At 57.9% G+C, this 17,403-nt stretch overlaps 1 protein-coding gene across 1 annotated transcript; it reads right to left on the reverse strand.

Moving 5' to 3' along the window:
• Window positions 1-4,547: 4,547 nt before the first annotated feature.
• Window positions 4,548-9,088, reverse strand: NXPH3 (neurexophilin 3). The gene is made up of 2 exons (XM_002834276.5): window positions 8,635-9,088; window positions 4,548-6,310 (listed from the first exon to the last, which is right to left on the reverse strand). Exons 1-2 carry the CDS (start codon window positions 8,686-8,688, stop codon window positions 5,606-5,608), a joined length of 759 nt encoding a protein of 252 aa, XP_002834322.1. The 5' UTR covers window positions 8,689-9,088; the 3' UTR covers window positions 4,548-5,605.
• Between the last annotated feature and the right edge of the window lie 8,315 nt (window positions 9,089-17,403).

The raw sequence follows: 17,403 nt of genomic DNA on the forward strand, positions 1-17,403 counted from the left end.
AGTCCTAGCTACTCGGGAGGCTGAGGCAGGAGAATGGCGTGAACCTGGGAGGCGGAGCTTGCAGTGAGCCAAGATCGTGCCACTGCACTCCAGCCTGGATGATAGAGTGAGACTCCGTCTCAAAAAAAAAAAAAAAAAATTTGATTTTTCTCTTACATAAAAGTCTGAAGGCAGGCAGCCTAGGGCTGGTATGGTATTTCTTTCTTTTTTATTGAGACAGAGTCTCACTCTTCTGCCCAGGCTGGAGTGCAGTGGCGCAATCTTGGCTCACTTCAACCCCTCCCTGGCCCCCCGGCCCCCCCCCCAACTCCCCCACCCCTCACTCCCGCACATCCCCATCCCCCCTCTCCCGTTCAAGCGATTCTCCTGCCTTAGCGTCCCCAGTAGCTGGGATTACAGGCGCCTGCCACCACACCTGGCTAATTTTTGTACTTTTAGTAGAGACGAAGTTTCGCCATATTGGCCACGCTGATCTAGAACTCCTGACCTCAGGTGATCCACCTGCCTTGGCCTCCCAAAAGTGCTAGGATTACAGGCATGAGCCACCACGCCTGGCCCTGGTATGGTATTTCTATTCCACAACATTCCCAGGGACCAAGACTTCTTCCAACTCACTGCTCTGCCACCTCTAGGGTGTGGCTCTTACCTCCGGTCTAAGATGGAAGCAGTCTCGTACCTATTCCAGGCTGCAGGATAGAGGGTGGAACAAAGGGACGAAGAGTGCACATCAGCTGTCTGATAATTTCTGGAAGGTGCCACCTAAACCTTTGGCTTAAATGTCACTGGCCAGATCTTAGTCACATGACTACATCTAGGGAGGCTGAGAAATGCAGTAGTTATTTCAGGCAGCCACAAGCCCAGCTAAAATCAGAGAATCCCATTACTATGGAGAAAGGGAAAATGGGTATTATGGGACAATTAGAAATCTTTGCCACATGCATGATGGGGCGGAACCAGGATAGGAACCTAGGTCTCCTACCTCCAGCCTGGGGCCCTTTCCCCTGTCCATACCAGGAGCAAGGCCGAGGTTAACATCAACCCATCTTAGAAAAAAAAAGACAGGAGGAAGTAACATTTATTGAGCAACTCATTTAATTTTCCTAACAATACGCCAAGGTAGGCAAAGCCCTAGTTTTTCATCTAAGGAGGCTCTGGGAGATTATGTCATTTGTCCAAAGCCACACGTCTAATAAATTACAGACCCAGGATGAGGACCCAGCTATATCTTCCTGCAACACCTGTGTTGCCAGTTTATTGGCAGCCTCTGCGGTTCAGGAGGACCTAGCTTGTCCCTTGGGACCACCTGACCAGGTGGCCTGGGATGAGGACCTCGGAGGCCTTGAACTAGGCATCCTTCACTTGAATTATCAGGTCAGCCTTTGAGCCTGGGAGACCAACAGGAGACAGGGGCCCTATGGAATCACAACCCAGGTGAGTGCCAGGTCTCTGCTGGCATTTGTGCCTTGGTGATGGTGCCAGCTGCCACTCTAAGACTTTGGCATAATTGGCAGGTGCCGCCCCCACCCCATCTTGCCTCTGCCTGGCGGGGCTAATGGTGCCTCTCCTCACCCATCACCCCAGCCCCCGGTTCTCCTGGCAGTACCACAGGACTCGGAGTCTTTGGAAGTAACATTTCTGTCTCCCACTCCCAGCAATGACACTGGATCACTTCCCAACACAAAGCAACTGTTTCATTGTGTCTCTACAATCCCTCCTGCACATACTCACTCGATGATCCCCGCACCTGGTCACCCCTCCCTGACCTTCAGCTTCCTCCATCCCCATAAACACTCCCCCAGCATCCCTGCCACCACCCACCGGGTGCATCTCGAGCAATGGGCCTCGCCACCTGAATCTGCCACAATGCAAGGTCACCAGCATTCCTGCCAAGGATGGGGAACGGGGTGACTCAGTTCCCGCTTGCTCATCCCAGGAAAGGGAAGCGGGGGAAGGGAGGAAGGGACCTAGATATTCATTTGGTTTTGCCTTAAGCTTCATCGAGAAGGAGACTCGGGCATTGCTACCAGTTGACCTAACGGGTACTCCCCCTTATTAGCTTCACAGAGTGCTAGGAGATTCACCCTACTTGAGAAAGGAATGCTGAGACCCAGACAGTGCCTTTGAGCAAAGCTGAAGGGCAGAGGCAGCCTCCAGGTGCTCTGATGCCTAGGAAAAGGCAAGCTGTCCCCCTCCCTTCCATAGCACAGTTCTTGCCCTCAGGGAGACTCCAGTCTGATGAGGGGGGGCACAGCGTCTGCCCTCAGGGACCCCCAGTCTAAGGGGCCATCCAGCCCCTGACATCAGGGAGTCCTCAGTCTGATGAGGGAGGCACGGCCCCCGGCCCTAGGTGTTCCCCAGCCTGATGGGGAGATCCAAGCTGTGTCCTTAAAGAACCCCCAGCCTGGTAAACTTGTCCCAGAGGCTCCACTGATGGAGGAGACAAGGCCCCCGGCAGCCCCCAGCTGGGCTGAGGGGTTAGGGTGGAGGACCACGGGACCGCTAAACGGTCTGAGGGCATTTCAGATTGCCTTGAAGAGCAGTGGATGGGGAAGGTCAAAGGGTTGGAGTGTGAGTAGGACCTGGCCCTTCGGGGTCTGGGCAGAGTGGGGGACAGGTTTCTTCAGAGGAATCTCCTGTGAGTGTGTGCATGGCAAGAGTGGGAGGCCAGAGCCCTTCGTCGTGATGGTGGGGGGGGCGTCACCATGGGGACACTGCTCGCCAATGGGGCAGAGGTGACGTCTTCTTAGCCAGAGGAAGTTGGATGGACCCCTTGCCCTTGTGAGGACCAAGGGGGCACAGAAGTATCTGGCAAGAACAGTAGGGACCAGAGGGCTATTCCAAAGAATTGAGGTTTGGGAGGAAATCTGTTAGTGAAGTCCTAGCTGAGGAGAGCAGCCAGGCTACTGGGGAAGGTGGAAAGGAGGGATGAGGCGGCAGAGTGTGCAAGAGGGTGAAATGAAGTTATTAAAATGAATCCATCCCTGGTGCAGGCAGAACTGTGTGCCAGGCAGGCCGGGCCCTCCAGCTGTCGGTAGCATCTGGCTCTCCACAGGAGGAGAGGAGCAGGAGGGGGGGTCAAAGTGCCCCCAGTGCCTGCTGAGAGTTCAGCCAGGGGAGGTGGGGAGGGCGCCCAGGGCCTCTGGCCCCATTGCTTCCTCCCCCTTCCTGCAGTGTCCACAGCGCTGTGGGAGGCCGAACGGCACACGGTGGGCATCCACTGGAGGGCTGCTCCAGTGCCAGCAGTCTCAGGCCTCCAGGGTGGGGAGCGGAGGGTGGTCTGGAGGAGGGGTGTGTGTCTCACATCTCCGCTCAGGAGAGACGGCCCCTGGAAGCATGATGTGGGGGAAACAAACTGGGTCACTTCCTACAAGGTGGGCTGTAACCAGATGGCTTCTCAGCCCCGCCCAGCTCTGTGCTGCAGTATGAGGTGACCGGTTTGCACGGAGCGCTGGTGGGCAGGGGTGAAAGATGGAGGGGGTGGCAAGACCATCTTACCTTGCTGCCAGGACTCTCCTCTCCTCAAGAGAGCCCAAAGGGCCCTGAGTGCTGCCCTCCCAAGAGAGCCGACTTAGAATGACCTCCAGAAGGCACTGTGACCTTGGTAGTGTCTTCCCTTCATGGAGCCCCAAAGGGCCCACCTAACTCCCAGACAAGGTGCCACTGGCAGCTGGCCATTCTGAGGCCTCTTACTAGCTGCAGGAGGGGAGTGACTGACGCAGACCCTGTGTCCACACCCCACTCCCTGTTCCTTCACTGGCATGTGGTCAGATTGAAAATCCAATATAATAGCCCCGATTCTCTGAAAGGCCCCTTCCCCAGGAGAAGCAGGTGGAAATTACAGCTGGGAAAGCACATCCGAGGTGTCTCCCCATCCTGCGGAGCCATAGCCAGAGATGAACTTCAAGGTCCTCTGAGTGGGTCTCCCAGCGTGGGCCCTGGAGCAGCAGCATCAGCATAGACCTGGGCACTCGTTAGAAATTCTGATTCTTAGGCCCCACCCAGGCCTGCTGAATTAGAAATGTGGGTAGGACCCAGAAATCTGTGTGTTAACAAACCCTCTGGGTGATCCGTGTTTGAGAACCCCTGGTCTGGGCAAGCCCTTCATGTCATAGAGGAAGAAACAAAGAAAGCCAGAGAGGAGAATGGACATGGCCAAGGCCACGCAGCAAAATGACGGGGCCAGGACTCTGCTGGGTCTGCAGATGGCAGTTCAGGGAGGACACCAAGGAACACCCTCATTGGCCCATTCTACCTGCTAGCTCTCCCTCCCGGAGCTGTCTAGCTCTCCCTCCTGGAGCTGTTCTCGAAGATGCTACGCCCTCCTCCAGTACCGAGCCCAGGGGTTTGCTCAAGTTTCCTCGTGGGGGATCAGACAGCTTGGAACTGGGGCTGGAGAGGGAAGCCCTGAGCCCTCAGCAAGCATCAGCGCCAAGGGCGGTTGGAGCCCTGCCACTTGGGTCTCAAGCAAATGTCCTGTGGCCATCAGAGAAATTCTTCCTGGACCAAGGGATGCCTGAGGCCCTTTCTTTGGACAACTCTGACTCCAGTGCCCCAGGGCAAGCTTTATTTCCTGCTCCAAGAACACGATTCTGCACACAAAAGTCGGCAATCAGCGGTTTCACAAGACTTCCCTCCCCTCCCCCCATCCACAGACAGACACACAGAACAGATCCAGCACATGCTCTGCGGCCTGGCCCCGCCCCACCCGTGCCCGCTGCTGAGAGGGCGGCGCCATCCAGATCTGGGAGAACCCTGGTCTGACAGGTGAGGCTGACTGTTGAGGGACCCCTCTCTGGGACATGGATGCTCCCAGAGGAGCCAGCAGGGGGTGGGGTGGAAGAGGGACACACAGCACGCGGATGGGCTGTGGCCTTAGTGTGGGAGGACCACAATCGTCCTGTCTTAGCTTCAGGATGGGTATGCCATCAGCAATGGGTGGTAGAGGGGGAGTGCTGGCAGAAGAGGGAATTTTGGAAAGGGGTGGCCTGGCTGGAGACAGATGGTCCATCTGTCAAGACATCAAAGACCCCAGGGTCACCACTTCAGCCTCATGCCATGCTCAGCACACGACAGGGGGCTCAGGGATGCCCACTAGGCAGGGCTGGAGAGCTCCTCTGGCCCCACCCCACCCTGCTGACTGGCTCCTAGGAAGCCCTCTCAGCCATCCATCCTAAGTTGACAGACTGTCCACACTGATGAAATCTCCCCCTCCCTGTCGCTGTCTTTCCTCAGGATGGCAAGAACCAAGGGCTTAGCTTCCTCCCATGACTTGATCTGGGCCACACTGATCGGCCTGCCCACAGGCCTCGGGGACCCAGCATCTCTCTGTGGCTCCATGGCAGAGCCCTGTGAGGCTGCACAGAGAGCCCGCTCCTCCTCCAGCGTTCCTGTGATCTAGTCGCTCCACAGCTTCAGGTTGGGACCAGCACTTGGGACCCTTTCTCTGCCACTTGAGACTTGGCCCTGGCCCCACTTGGCATCTCCTCCTCTCCACCCCCCTCCCTGCCTGAGGCCCAACCCCTTCCCTGCCCGGTGTCCAGATGGTCTCCTGCATGGGCAGGCCTGTCCTTCCAGCCCTGGCCTGGCCTCTGTGGCCTGCCCTGGGTCACCCAGATGGGTAGTAGGGGGTATCACTGTGGTAGTTGTAATCTGGGCACACCTTCTGGACCAGCCGATAGTCTGTGCTGTAGAAGGCAATATAGACACAGACGACTTTGAAGGGCTGGGAGCAGCTCCAGGTGGCTGAGCTCTGAGCGTGGTCTCGGGAGCAGATCTTGGCTGGGTCGTGGGTGCAAAGCGAGGTCCGGCGGCCCCGTTCTACCTTCTCCCACTCCATCCGGCAGTTGAAGATTTTGGAGGCCTTGGCTTCGATGAAGATCTGCTGTTCCTGGTGGAACTCTACAGCTTTACTGGGGGGCACGAGGCTGATGGAGATGTTGCCCTGGCCTGTGGCATTGTGTCGGAAGTGGACGCTGAAGGTCCCGTTGCCATGGTCCACAATCTTCCCTGTGACGAGCAGGTTCAGGGCCACCGTCTTGATGTTGGAGTAGAAGTCGCCCCAGCCAAAGATTTTCTTCACCTTGGCTGAGGATGGGGGGCTGTGGTTCGGGCGGTTGGGGGGCTGCCCAAGAATGCCCCAAGCCTCCCCAGGCGGGGCCAGCAGCCCTAGGAGAGTGGAATTGGCCATGGGGCGGGACTTAGGTGAGATGTGGCCCCGCTTCCGAGGCACCCGGGGCCGGGGCTGGCCCTCGTGGTCATCACGCTCAGGGTCCTCTGAGCCGGGAGGACCATCATCCTGGCCACAGATGACCTATGGAGGGAGTTGTGAGTACAGTGAGAGCCCTGTCCCTGGAGGTCCACCACCCCCCACCACCAGCTGTACCCCATCCCTGCCACTTCACTCTGACCTGGGTGAGGAGCTCCTGCGTGTTGCCCACTGAAGCTGGGGGGCAAGTGTACACTCTAGCTTGTGTATATCTCAGGTTCTGACAGTTGGGTCACCCCCCACCATTGTCCTTTCCTCACTGTCCTGTCTTGGCCACTATTCAAATTCAAAGTCTCAAAGACCGACAATAATTCTCTCCAGTGGACTGTGGCACCAGGGACAATGGCTCCTACCCCTAGGGAGTCCCCAGTCTGATGGGGGAAGCCCAGCTTCTGATCTTAGGGAGCCCCCATCTAATTGCAGAAGCATCATCCCTGTGCTGACAGAGCCCCCAATTTGATAGGAGGTAGAATCCCTGCCTCTGTGAAATCCCCAGGCTGATGGGGGAGGCATAATCTCTGCTCTCAAAGAGCCCGGAGTCAGATAGGGAAGCACCATCCTTATCCTGGGAGAGCCCCTGGTTTGACAGGAGAGGCCAGCCCCTGCCTTTTGGGACTTCCTAGTCTGTTGGGTAAGACACCGTCCCTACCCTAGGATAATTTCTACCCTTAGATGCAAAGAGAACCACCAGACAATGGAATAAGAAAGCAGAACACAGTGTAATTCTCAAGCACGAATATAGTTTAGGTTTGGCAAGAGGACTAGGGGAGACCCGGAGTGAATGCCACACCCCGGATGGCCATGGGAATGGAAAGCCAAACACCTCTCCAGGGGACACTGATGATGACATGCCAAGATGTTACTTGGATTCTGAGGTAGGAGTTCTTATTCCCATTTTACAGATAAGGACACCGGGGCTCAGAGATTACAACACTACAAGGCTGAGTTCACATAGGGTCAGCCCTTCCTTTACACTCCACACTCCTGGCCTCACAGATCAGATGTGTCTTTTTGAAAGGGTTTTTATCCAGGCGCCATCCGCCTCTGGAATCTGCAGGGGCTCATCCTCCCTCTGCTGGATCAGCTATGGTGACAACCCACACCTGGGAGATTCCTGGAGGTGCTACAGGGAGAGTGGGACAGCAGTGAGGGGCATCAGGGGGTTGACAGGGCTTCCTGAGGCGCAGCCTGGCTGTGTGTTTGCTCAGCTTTTGAAAGCAATCACTTGCCCTAGATGTCTTTACTACCAGCACCCGGGGCATCTGGATTTGGTGGTGACACTGGGGTGGGGACAGTAGGGCTCCAAGGGGCTGTGGGGTCCTCATGCCTGTGTTCTGGCCTGGGTGGTGCCGGCAGCTGTGTGCTGTGGCCGAGTCTGTCTCTGCCCCACAGTTCAGGCTGGCCCTGACTGTCAGGCCCCAGAGGTGGGGTAGAGGGACGGCTAGGACGGGAGGCTCGGGGACTGGGTCTAGGGCTGCAGACCTATAGGTACTTGCTCCTGGGGGTCTTGGCTGAGTGGCTGGAGGATAAAGGTGGGGCCGTGAGAAGGGAAGGGTCTTCCCACAGTGGCATGGGGCGGTGGCAAGGGGCTTGTTGATCAAAGGGGCAGGTCCAGATGTGGGGCTGATGCTTCACGACAGTATTGCGGGGATGGTCAGCGGGCGCTCGGTCGGAGGGGAGTTAAGCCCCGGGCTGGGTTCGGGGAGGGGTTCCCCGGCGCCCTGGGTCGCCGAGAAGCCGCGGAGCCGGCGCACGGGGAGCGGGCTCTGGGCGCTCCGCTCAGCTGCCGCGAGTGCCTGGGGGCGGGAGCCGCCTGCCCAGGTCCTGTGGGGCTCCGGCTGCGCGCAGCCGGGAGAGGAGAGGAAAACAACAGGCGGGGAGGGAGGGAGCGGGAGGGAAGGCGGGAGGGGAGGGACGCGGGGGCCGCCCCTCGCCTGGACCGGCTCTGCGCTCTGGGGGACCCAGAACCCGGGGCTTTCTGAGTCCCAGAGGTCAGGGGAAAAGCCTGCAGGTCACCAGCTCCACGACCCGCGCCCCACTCGCCCCCCGCTTCCGCGGTCCTGAGGCTCTGGGAAGGGGTCGGGTAACCCTGGCGACCCGGCTCCAGGCCTTTTTCCGAGAGCTGGTCGCACCTCCAGCCACCCGCTGCGGAGTGGGTGGGCCAGCCAAGCACCCTCTCCCCGCCCCTATTAACCCTATCTGTCCAGTCTCCGGCCTCGGACCCGCCCTCTCCCCCAGCCTCCAGTCTTCCCCGCCATCCCCGGGATGTCGGGGGAAGGGAGAAAGTTTCAGGGCTCGCAAGCTTCCCGCGCTCTCCCCCGATCCTCTGGGCCCCCGCCCCTCTGCGCAGCTCCCCTCGGACCACTCACCAGATAGAGGCTACCCTGCACCAGGAACACGAAGCAGCAGCGAGTCAGTTGCATCTTCCTCCTCCGCTCTCGTCCCCTCGCTCTCCTCTTCTCTTTTCGGGGTCCCAGGCCTCCGTCCCCTTCCTGCTCCTTCAGGCGCGCCGTCCCATGCTCCAGTCCCCGGCGGCCCGCGGCCCTCCCCTCAGCGGGTCGCCCAGGGCCGACCCCGCCCCCTTCGGTCCAGCTGTGTAGCCGCCGCCCCCCTCCCCTGGTCCAGCTGCGCGCCGCACGGCCCCCGCTCGAGGTCCCAGATGTGCGCCCCGAGCGCCTCGAAGGGCCCCAGCTGCGCCGTGGCTCTGCTGCTCCAGATCTGCGCTCGGCGCCCCGCTCGGCTCCAGCGGCGCCGCTCTCGCCCAGATGTGCTGGGGACCTGCGCGCGCGCCCGTCCTTGGTGCTAATTCCCCAAACCAGGCTGCTTCACCCGCCCCGTCGCGGCGCGCCCCCTGGCGGACGCCCCCAGCCGCGCGGGCCCCGGCCGCCCGCTCCACGCGCTGCGCCCCGCCAGACTAGAGCGCTCCTGGCGCCCAGGCGGCTCCCGCTTCCTCGTCCCTCCCACCGGCGGCGGCGGCGGCGGCAGGTACAGTGAGCCCAGCCGGTACCTCCGGAGTTAACTCCTCCCCTGCCGGCCCGCAGCCCGGGGACCTAGCACGCCGGCTCTCCAGCCAGGAGAGGACGGCACGCGGGGGCGGAGTAGCTCTTGGAGAGGAAGGGAGAGGGTGGTGGCCAGGGGATACGGACCCTACCGTTTCCACCCCTCTTGCAGGGCGCCTGTTCTCCGGGAGCGGGCAGCAAGAATCGGCTGCCCTGCCCCCAACTCAGGAGTCCTGGAATTAAGAAAGATCCTTTTTTTAAAAACCCATTCTTAGAGCCAAAACCTGTGCTGAGGGAAGTCCTTCTGGGTGTCTAGCCTGCACTCCTTTTGTTATGATGTCTGCTTTACTTGGAGGGGCTGAGATAATCCCTGGACCTTCTCGGTCCAGCCACTGTGACAGGAAGTATTTGGCTGGGCCCCTGGGCTGAAAAGGCTGTTAGGGGCCGGGCTAGATTCTGGGGCCGGGAGCAGGTCCTGAGAAGCTGGAGAGTGGAGGGGAGCAAGGCCTTCCTGGAGCCTGTCCCTTCATTATTCACTACTTACCCTCTCTATACCACAGGGGTCACCAGGCCGAGAGTGGCTCCTGTCCCAGTGGGGTCTCTGCAAACCTCCAGGGCAAGGAGGAAGAACGGGACCCTGATCTGAGATTCCCAAAGATGGGGGCCCATTCTCCATCACGCCCACTCCATATCGTCAGGTCTCCCTCCTGGAATTCCAGGGTCCCTTTAATCTGTAGAAAAATGAAAGGTCAAGTCCTGGCACCCCTTGGAGGCTATGAAGGTGAGGAGGCACCCCATCATTTGAAGTGGTCCCAGCTTGGGCTGGGCCCAAGGACCACGGTGGGTGGGCACTCAGCTCTGTGGCCCTCCAAGGCCCAGCTTGGTCCCATGGCTGCAACCCCGGCACGCACCCAGCCTCCTCCCCCACCATCTGCCAAGCGGGTGCGCGGGGAATGCAGATGAATCTTAATATCAGCCTGGGCCAAGTGCGATGAGGGAGACAGATTCTGCAAAACCCAGACAGCATCACAGAGCCCCCTGCATTTCCAGGCACCCTGGGCCATACCAAGATGCAACAGCTCTTTCTTGGTGTTGGTGGGGGGGGGGTGGGGGTGGCGTGCATGTCTAGTCAAAGACCCCCCAAAGCCGGGGAAGGCAGGAACAGGCAAATCTTTGTTTGGCCTCTAAGCCTGTGGTCCGGCTGGGAGGGAGAAGCTGTTGGCCTGAGTGTGGGCAGCTGGTTCTGGCGCTCAGCTGGGCAGGGGCGTAGCTGGGCCCACTCCTTGTCTGGTTTCCAGAAGGTCCTGTCCCTAGGAGAGCTGTGTGGCCCAGCAGAAAGAGCACAGGTTTTCAGGCCAGACAGTCCCAGATTCTGTTCCAGACCTGGCTGTGTGACCTTGGGCAGGTTACTTTGGTTCTCTGATGTCCGTTTCCTGATCTGTTCTTGCAAGAACCAAACGAGACAAAATGTGCAAACAAAGCGCAGGCACAATGGCTGGCGGGCAGTCGTAGGAGTGCAGTAAACGGAAGTTCTCGCTCCTCCACTTCCCACACATTTGCTCTGGCTGCTCCTCCTGCCAGGCTTGCCCTTACTCCCCTCTTGGTCATTTCTGGCTCTCACTTTGTTCAAGTTTCCCCTCTGCATTTATCCATCACCCACGGGCCGAGCCTGTCCGCCGTGCCAGGCGCCAGGCCAGGGGTTGAGATAGAGATGAATGGGACACCCGCCCTGCCCTCAAGGATCTCATCGGCAAGTGTGGAACAGAGACATGAAAATCGATAATTATAACTCAGTGTGGTGAGTGGAATAACAGATCCTTGAACAAGGAAGGCATTATGGATGCACTGAGGAAGCTGCAGGGGCGAGAGGGTCAGAGATGGCTTCCTGGAGGAGGTGATACTGCAGTTGTGAGGAAGAGCCCGCCTGGCAAGGGCTATTCCTGGCAGAGGGCACTGAATGACTAAAGGTCTGGAGGCTGGAACTGGAAGCAGTTTGCTGTTCCGGGAGCACAGAGCGGAAGGAGGGGAGGCTGGGACCAGATGATGGAGGGTCAAGGGGTTGGGATCTTTGTTTATGAGGAATCTTTGAAGGATTTTAAGGGGGCTGTGATTATAGTTAGATTTGCATTTTAAAAGCTTTTGGAGAATTCCCCGGACTAGAGGGAGGGAGAGGAGAGGAAATCATTAGGAGACAAATGCAGTGGTTTGGGGGTGGGGGGCAGGGAGACTGAGGGCATCTTTAGGAGGCAAAATGATCAGGATTTGGTTGTTGCTGAGGTGACGCAGGAAGGGAGAGAAGGAGTCAGGTGTGATACCCAGTTCCCTGGCTTGAGCAACAGGCTGGCTAGTTGACGAGGTGGGTACCATAGATGGGAGGAGAGGGATGGGGTCTGTGGTGAGGGTGGGAGGGTCAGCTTTGGCCATGTCAAGTCTGGGTGCTGTCGGCCACCCAAGGGCAGGAGAAAGTCTAGCCTGGGGTGCTGGAGGTATGGAGGGTGCCAGAGGAGCACTGGGCACCCTGGCATTTAAGGTAAGGTGGTCAGAGGAAAAGAACCCCCAAAGGATTCCAGGGAGGAACAGGGAGCCAGGGGCTAGGAGGACAGGTGGGGCGGATCCAGAAGCCACAGGAGAAGTGGGGTTCTCATGCTCAAGGTACCAAGCAGAGTGGACACAGTGCGGAGTGTGCATCATGCAGATTCTGGGGTCCCGTCCCCAGGGAGCCTTAGTTGGTAGACAGGAACCGAGGACTACATATTATATAAGCTCCTGCCACCACCCAGGTGATGCTGATGAAGGTGGCCTCTAGATCTGGGTGTGGGGAGTGTCAGGACGAGGGGAATGAGCCACAGCAGAGAGACCTGGCACGGGAGAGACAGAAAAGTGACCACTAGGTTTGGCTGAGGTTTGACAACAACTGTACCCAACCTTGGGCCCTCCAGCCACTCCCAGAGTGGGAAGACAGATCCAAGACACAGTAAACTCTGTGTACCAAGCACACTAACAGCTGTGCTAGAGGTGATGTGTCTGCCATTCAGGCGCACCTCTCCATATTCCTCACCCCTCTCCCCAGCCATGCCCTGCGCACAGCAGGTGCTCAGTGAAGGGGGCAGAACTGAGCACTTTAGGTCCACCCCTTTGCCTCCAGCCTTCCCTGCACCCATTTGCACCCTGGATGGGGGTGGCTGGGCTTTTGCTGAGCACCTCTGATGCTTTCACCTGCTTCCCTCTCACCCTTGGAAGAATCCTGTCTACACTGCTTCCTTCCTCCATGCTTCCCCAGTGCTGCCAGAAGGAAAACAACGCAACACAGTGGGCACCTGAGCAGTGCCTCATGAATGAATGGGAAATGGGGTTCCTAATGGCTTGAAAGGCAGAGAGAGAGTGATGCCCTTGAGCCAGCTGCAGTGGAGAGGTCTGGGGGAGAGGCGAGAATAGATTATTATTGTTGATAATCTCTCATGTTTAGCTGGCAATTTGCAATTTTAAAGTGTTAGGATAGAGTGCTATGTATAGGGTACCAAGGGGGCCCAGAGGGAAACCCTAATTCAAATGAGGGGGCGATGGACAGATTGCAGAGAGATTAATCTTAAATGACGTGTGGATCTGCCCAGGTGGGAGGGAATGGAAAGAACCTTCCAGGCAGAGGAAGCAACTCTTGCAAAGGCCAGAGATGAAAGAAAGCCTGGGAATGGGGTTCTGATGAGGACGAGATGAAAGATTCATTTGTTCCACAAATACTTATCAAGTGTCTACTTTTATGTCCGGTCCTGGGCTGGTGTGGAGGTACAGTGTGAACAGGGGAGACTGCAGTCCTATTTGCATGGAGAATTTGGGCTATGGGAGAGACAGACATTAAATAACTAAGCACATGAAAACATAAGCTCTGAGATGTGTTGGCAAGAGGTATGGGGGAAGAACAGCAAATTCCAAGCAAGAGAGACACTAAGGAGGGATCCTAATTTACCTGGGAGGGGTCAGGGAATGCCTCTGCAAGAATGTGACCTTTCAGCTGGGATCTAAAGGATGAAGAGCTGGACAGAGGGGCTGCACCTGCTGAGCCCTGAGCCTAGGAAGAACTTGGTGCTTTGGAGGAGCTGAAGGGAGCTGAGCTTAGTGAATGGGGGGAGAGGGACACAACACCGCCAGAGAGGTGGCGGGGGCCAGACCATGCAGGGTTTTACCGGTCTAGCTAAGGGTTTGGGGTTTCATCCTGTGGTTAAGGTGTCTTTGTTTCTGTTTTGATTATGAGGTTTAAACACGGCTCGGATTTGCACTGTAGGAAGATCTCTGGAAAGACCATTCTGGCAGCGGCGTGGAGGGTGGGTCCGAGAGGGTGGGTGAAACTAGAGGCTGGGAGGTGATGGTGGTCTGAATCAGAGCAGAGGCATCTGCTGGGAAGAAGGGATGACCTCGAAAGATGTCTAAGGGGTGGAATGGAGAGGGGACAGACTCTAGGACATTAGAGTGAGGAGTCAAAGAGGACCCCCAGCATTCTGGCTTAGGGAGCACAGGTGTGCAGGGGTGATGTGCCATCTCATCCTGGACAGGGGGCCTGCAGGGGGCTTGAGGGTGCTCAGGTGAATAGCAGGGTGCACAATAGAGGTCAGACTGGAGGGACAAGACTGGGAGGTGTGTGAGCCCGGAGAGTCATCTGAGGTGAGTATTGGGAGCTTGCAGAGAGCAGAGCAAAGCCTGGGGAGGCTGCATAGGAAGGGATGAGGAAAGACGGGGAGGACAGGAGCAGGGGGCGAGGGAGCCGGGGGAGCAGAGGAAACTCTGGCCCAAAAGGCCCTAAGGGATGTTGCCACTGACATCCCAGAGCGCGCACTCCTCTGGCCTGAGAGGTCAACATGTCTATCCCCCTGCCTCTCACAGGACCTCACCCGCCAGAAGGGACCTTCTCCTGGCTGTGAGCGCTCCTGCATGTGCTCTGGTAGAGTGGGGAGGGCGTGGCAGCTGGAGTCCGGCAGCCTGGATTGGGGGCCTCACTCTCTGTGGCCAGGGTGATCTGGGGGCAGTCTCTCCTCTTCATCTGCAAAGGGGGATCATCCTGCCCGCCTCCTGGGGTGAGGACGTGGCGAGTGTGAGACGCGTACTCCTGGGCACGTAGCCGGTGGAAACTGCTCTGTCCCCAGTGAAGCACTGGCGGGAAGGGGTCGTGCGGGGCTCCTTCTCGCTACACTTCAGTGTCTTCGGAGGTGAGAAGCAAGGGAAGAAAGCAGGGCCTGAGCAGGGCCGCTAGACTGCAGGGCACCTGGCAGGGAGCCAGGGACACCTGGCACCAGGTCAGTGGCTGCCCCCTTGGCCACCTGTCGGCTGGACCCAAGTCGCTGCGGTCCACGCCAGCTCTGCAGGGGGCGATGGAGAGACCAAGCGGGTGTGGCGCGTGGGAGGCGAGTGGGGTCAGCGCGCCACCTGGTGGGCACTCGAGGTGCCTCCTGTAGGCGCTTGGCCCGGGAGAAGGTGAGGCCCCGCCGCGCCCGCCGCGCGCTCTGCTCACTCGCCTGCTGGGGCGCAGACCCTTTCCGCTCCCGGTTTCTGGCGCACAGCGGCGCTTAATAAAGACAACTTAAAAAACGAATGGCGGGCCGGGCGCGGTGGCTTACGCCTGTAATCCCAGCACTCTGGGAGGCCGAGGCGGGCGGATCACCTGAGGTCAGGAGTTCGAGACCAGTCTGGCCAAGATGGCGAAACCCCATCTCTACTAAAAATACAAAAATTAGCCGGGCGTGGGAGCGCGCGCCTGTAATCCCAGCTACGCGGGAGGCTGAGGTAGGAGAATCGCTTCAACCCGGGAGGCAGAGGTTGCAGTGAGCCGAGATCACGCCATTGCACTCCAGCCTGGGTGACAGAGCGAGACGCTGTCTCAACAAACAAAACAAAAACTCAAACAAACAACGATAAAACCGAATGGCAGCCGGGCGCGGTGGCTCACGCCTGTAATCCCAGTATTCTGTTTTGGAAGGCCGAGGAAGGTGGATTGCTTGAGCTCAGGAGTTCGAGACCAGCCTGGGCGACACAGGGAGACCCCCGTCTCTACAAACAAACAAACAAACAAAAACAAAAAACAAAAAACAAAACCCATATATATACACACACATATATATTATATGTATTATATGTATATACATATATACACACACAAAAAATTAGCCGGATGTGGTGGTGCACACCTGTAGTCCTAGCTACTCGGGAGGCTGAAGCGGGAAGATCGCTTGAGCCTGGGAGATCGAGGCTGCAGTGAGCCGTGATAGCGCCACTGCAATCCTGCCTGGGTGACTGAGAGAGACCTCATCTCTAAAAAAAATTAAAAAACAAACAAAAAAAGCATTTGCTACAGAGAGGCGTTGTTACCAGCCTGAGCTTGATCTCTGGAACCAGATCGCCTGGGTCCCCATCCTGGATTTGCCACTGTGTCATCTGGCAAATTACGTCACCTCTCTGTGCCTCAGTTTCTTCGTGGGGATAAGAGTATCCACATTTTAGACTGCTGAGAACAGCGTCTGGCACACAGTAGGTGCTCAGTAAGTGCCGGCTGTTATATTCGCATTCATTTACTCGTTCAGCCACAGACTTCCAAGTGTCGCTGTCGTGCTAGGAGATCGCATCTCTGGAAATAGTCTCGACTGGAGCGGCTCATGGGGTTGGTGCCACTTGGGATATGAAACTGAGCCTCGGGTTCTTTATTTGTGAAACAGGTCTATATAACGCGTACGGCGAGAAGTTCCCGCTTCCTTTACCCTCAAGGGGCCCAGGGTGGGCGTCCAGGGTCCGGACCCTCTCTGCACACCTGGCCCTCGGGCTTGGAGTGTGTCGCGGCCACAGCGGCCTGAATTCAGGGGCGCGTGCCTCTCTGGACTCCCGATGGACATTGGGGTCAGAGCGCCAAGTGGCAGCCATCTCCGGACGTCCTTGGCCGCCCTGCCAGTCCTGCCCAGGCCCTTCAGCCAGTCCCGAGGCTGAAGGTTCCCCTGGCGTCCAGACCGGCCTGGCTGTGCCTTTCATTTCCAGGCCGGTGGTGACGCCTGGCGGTGGCGGGAGGGATAACCGCGACCTCCACTCGACCGCACACCTCCTTTCCAGGAACCCCCACTGAGAAGCTCCTCTCTGTGGGGCACCTCTGGACGCCAGTGAATGGTGGCGGAGGGGAGCAGCGGACACTGTCAGGAGGACCCACGAGGTAGAAGGGCCTCTCACAGTAGCGCTGACCTGAGCTTCTACTGGGGGGATGGAATCTAGGATCTTCTGATTCTACATCAGACGAGAGGTGGAGGTAGCGGGAGTGGAGGGGCACCCAGCAAGGGGCCCAGCTGGGGTGGACGCCAGAAGAGATCTTAGAGAATTCGAAGGGAAGACTTCCCGAGTTCCTTCCTCCACCACTTTTGGGGTCATCATTGTCCTCCTTTAGTGTCCCAGCCTCTTAAGATTTCAATGAGGCAATGGAGGGCAGTACATGGCAGGGAAATGGCCCTGAGGGTGGCTGAAGCCTGATTGCAATCCCAGGCCCGGCACTCTCTGGAAGGCTCAGTGGCAGCCACCAGGCCTAAAGGACCAGCAGAGGACTGGGCAAAGGAGCAGGAGGGATGCCACCTAGAAAGCACTTCTGACCCCTGCTCATCCCTGGACCACCAAGGAGGCATGGCTGCCACAACCACTTCATGCAAACTCAGCACCTGCCAGCTCCAGGGGTGCGGGGGCTGGTGAGGTGCCTGACCTTGGCCCATGGGCGCAGCCTACTCACTCCTGAACACTGGGCCTGAGGTCACCTGCCTCCGGACACACTGACTCCCCCAACTCAAGGTATATAAATTGGGTACTAGACACATCCTGTCCTAGAAATATGTGAACCCCTGTGGTCCCTACTCCACAAAGGGCCTGATGCTTCCCCTCATTAGAATCTCGGTGCCAGCTTTGCCTCTGGTCTCTGTCCCCAGTACCCAATTGCATCTTCCTCTCCACCCTTTTGTAGGCTTCAGGTCTCCATCATTGCTTCTCGGAACCACAGCAGCCTCTGACTGGTCTCTCCTGGCCCCTCCTTATTCCACAGCCAGAGGGAGATCTAGTTCTAAGATGCAAACTAGACGGTGCCCCTCTTCTGCTTCAAATGCTGGAGGGCTTTTCATGGCCCCAAACTAGCCA

This window comes from Pongo abelii, chromosome 19 (assembly GCF_028885655.2).
Source record: "Pongo abelii isolate AG06213 chromosome 19, NHGRI_mPonAbe1-v2.0_pri, whole genome shotgun sequence".
NCBI lineage: Eukaryota > Metazoa > Chordata > Mammalia > Primates > Hominidae > Pongo > Pongo abelii.

Bases quoted from the DNA above. Each gene is read 5' to 3' on its own strand.
- NXPH3 (XM_002834276.5), bottom strand. From the start codon at position 8,688: ATGCAACTGACTCGCTGCTGCTTCGTGTTCCTGGTGCAGGGTAGCCTC. The intron at 6,311-8,634 runs GTGAGTGGTCCG...CTCCCTCCATAG, and splicing joins TGCAGGGTAGCCTCTATCTG to GTCATCTGTGGCCAGGATGA.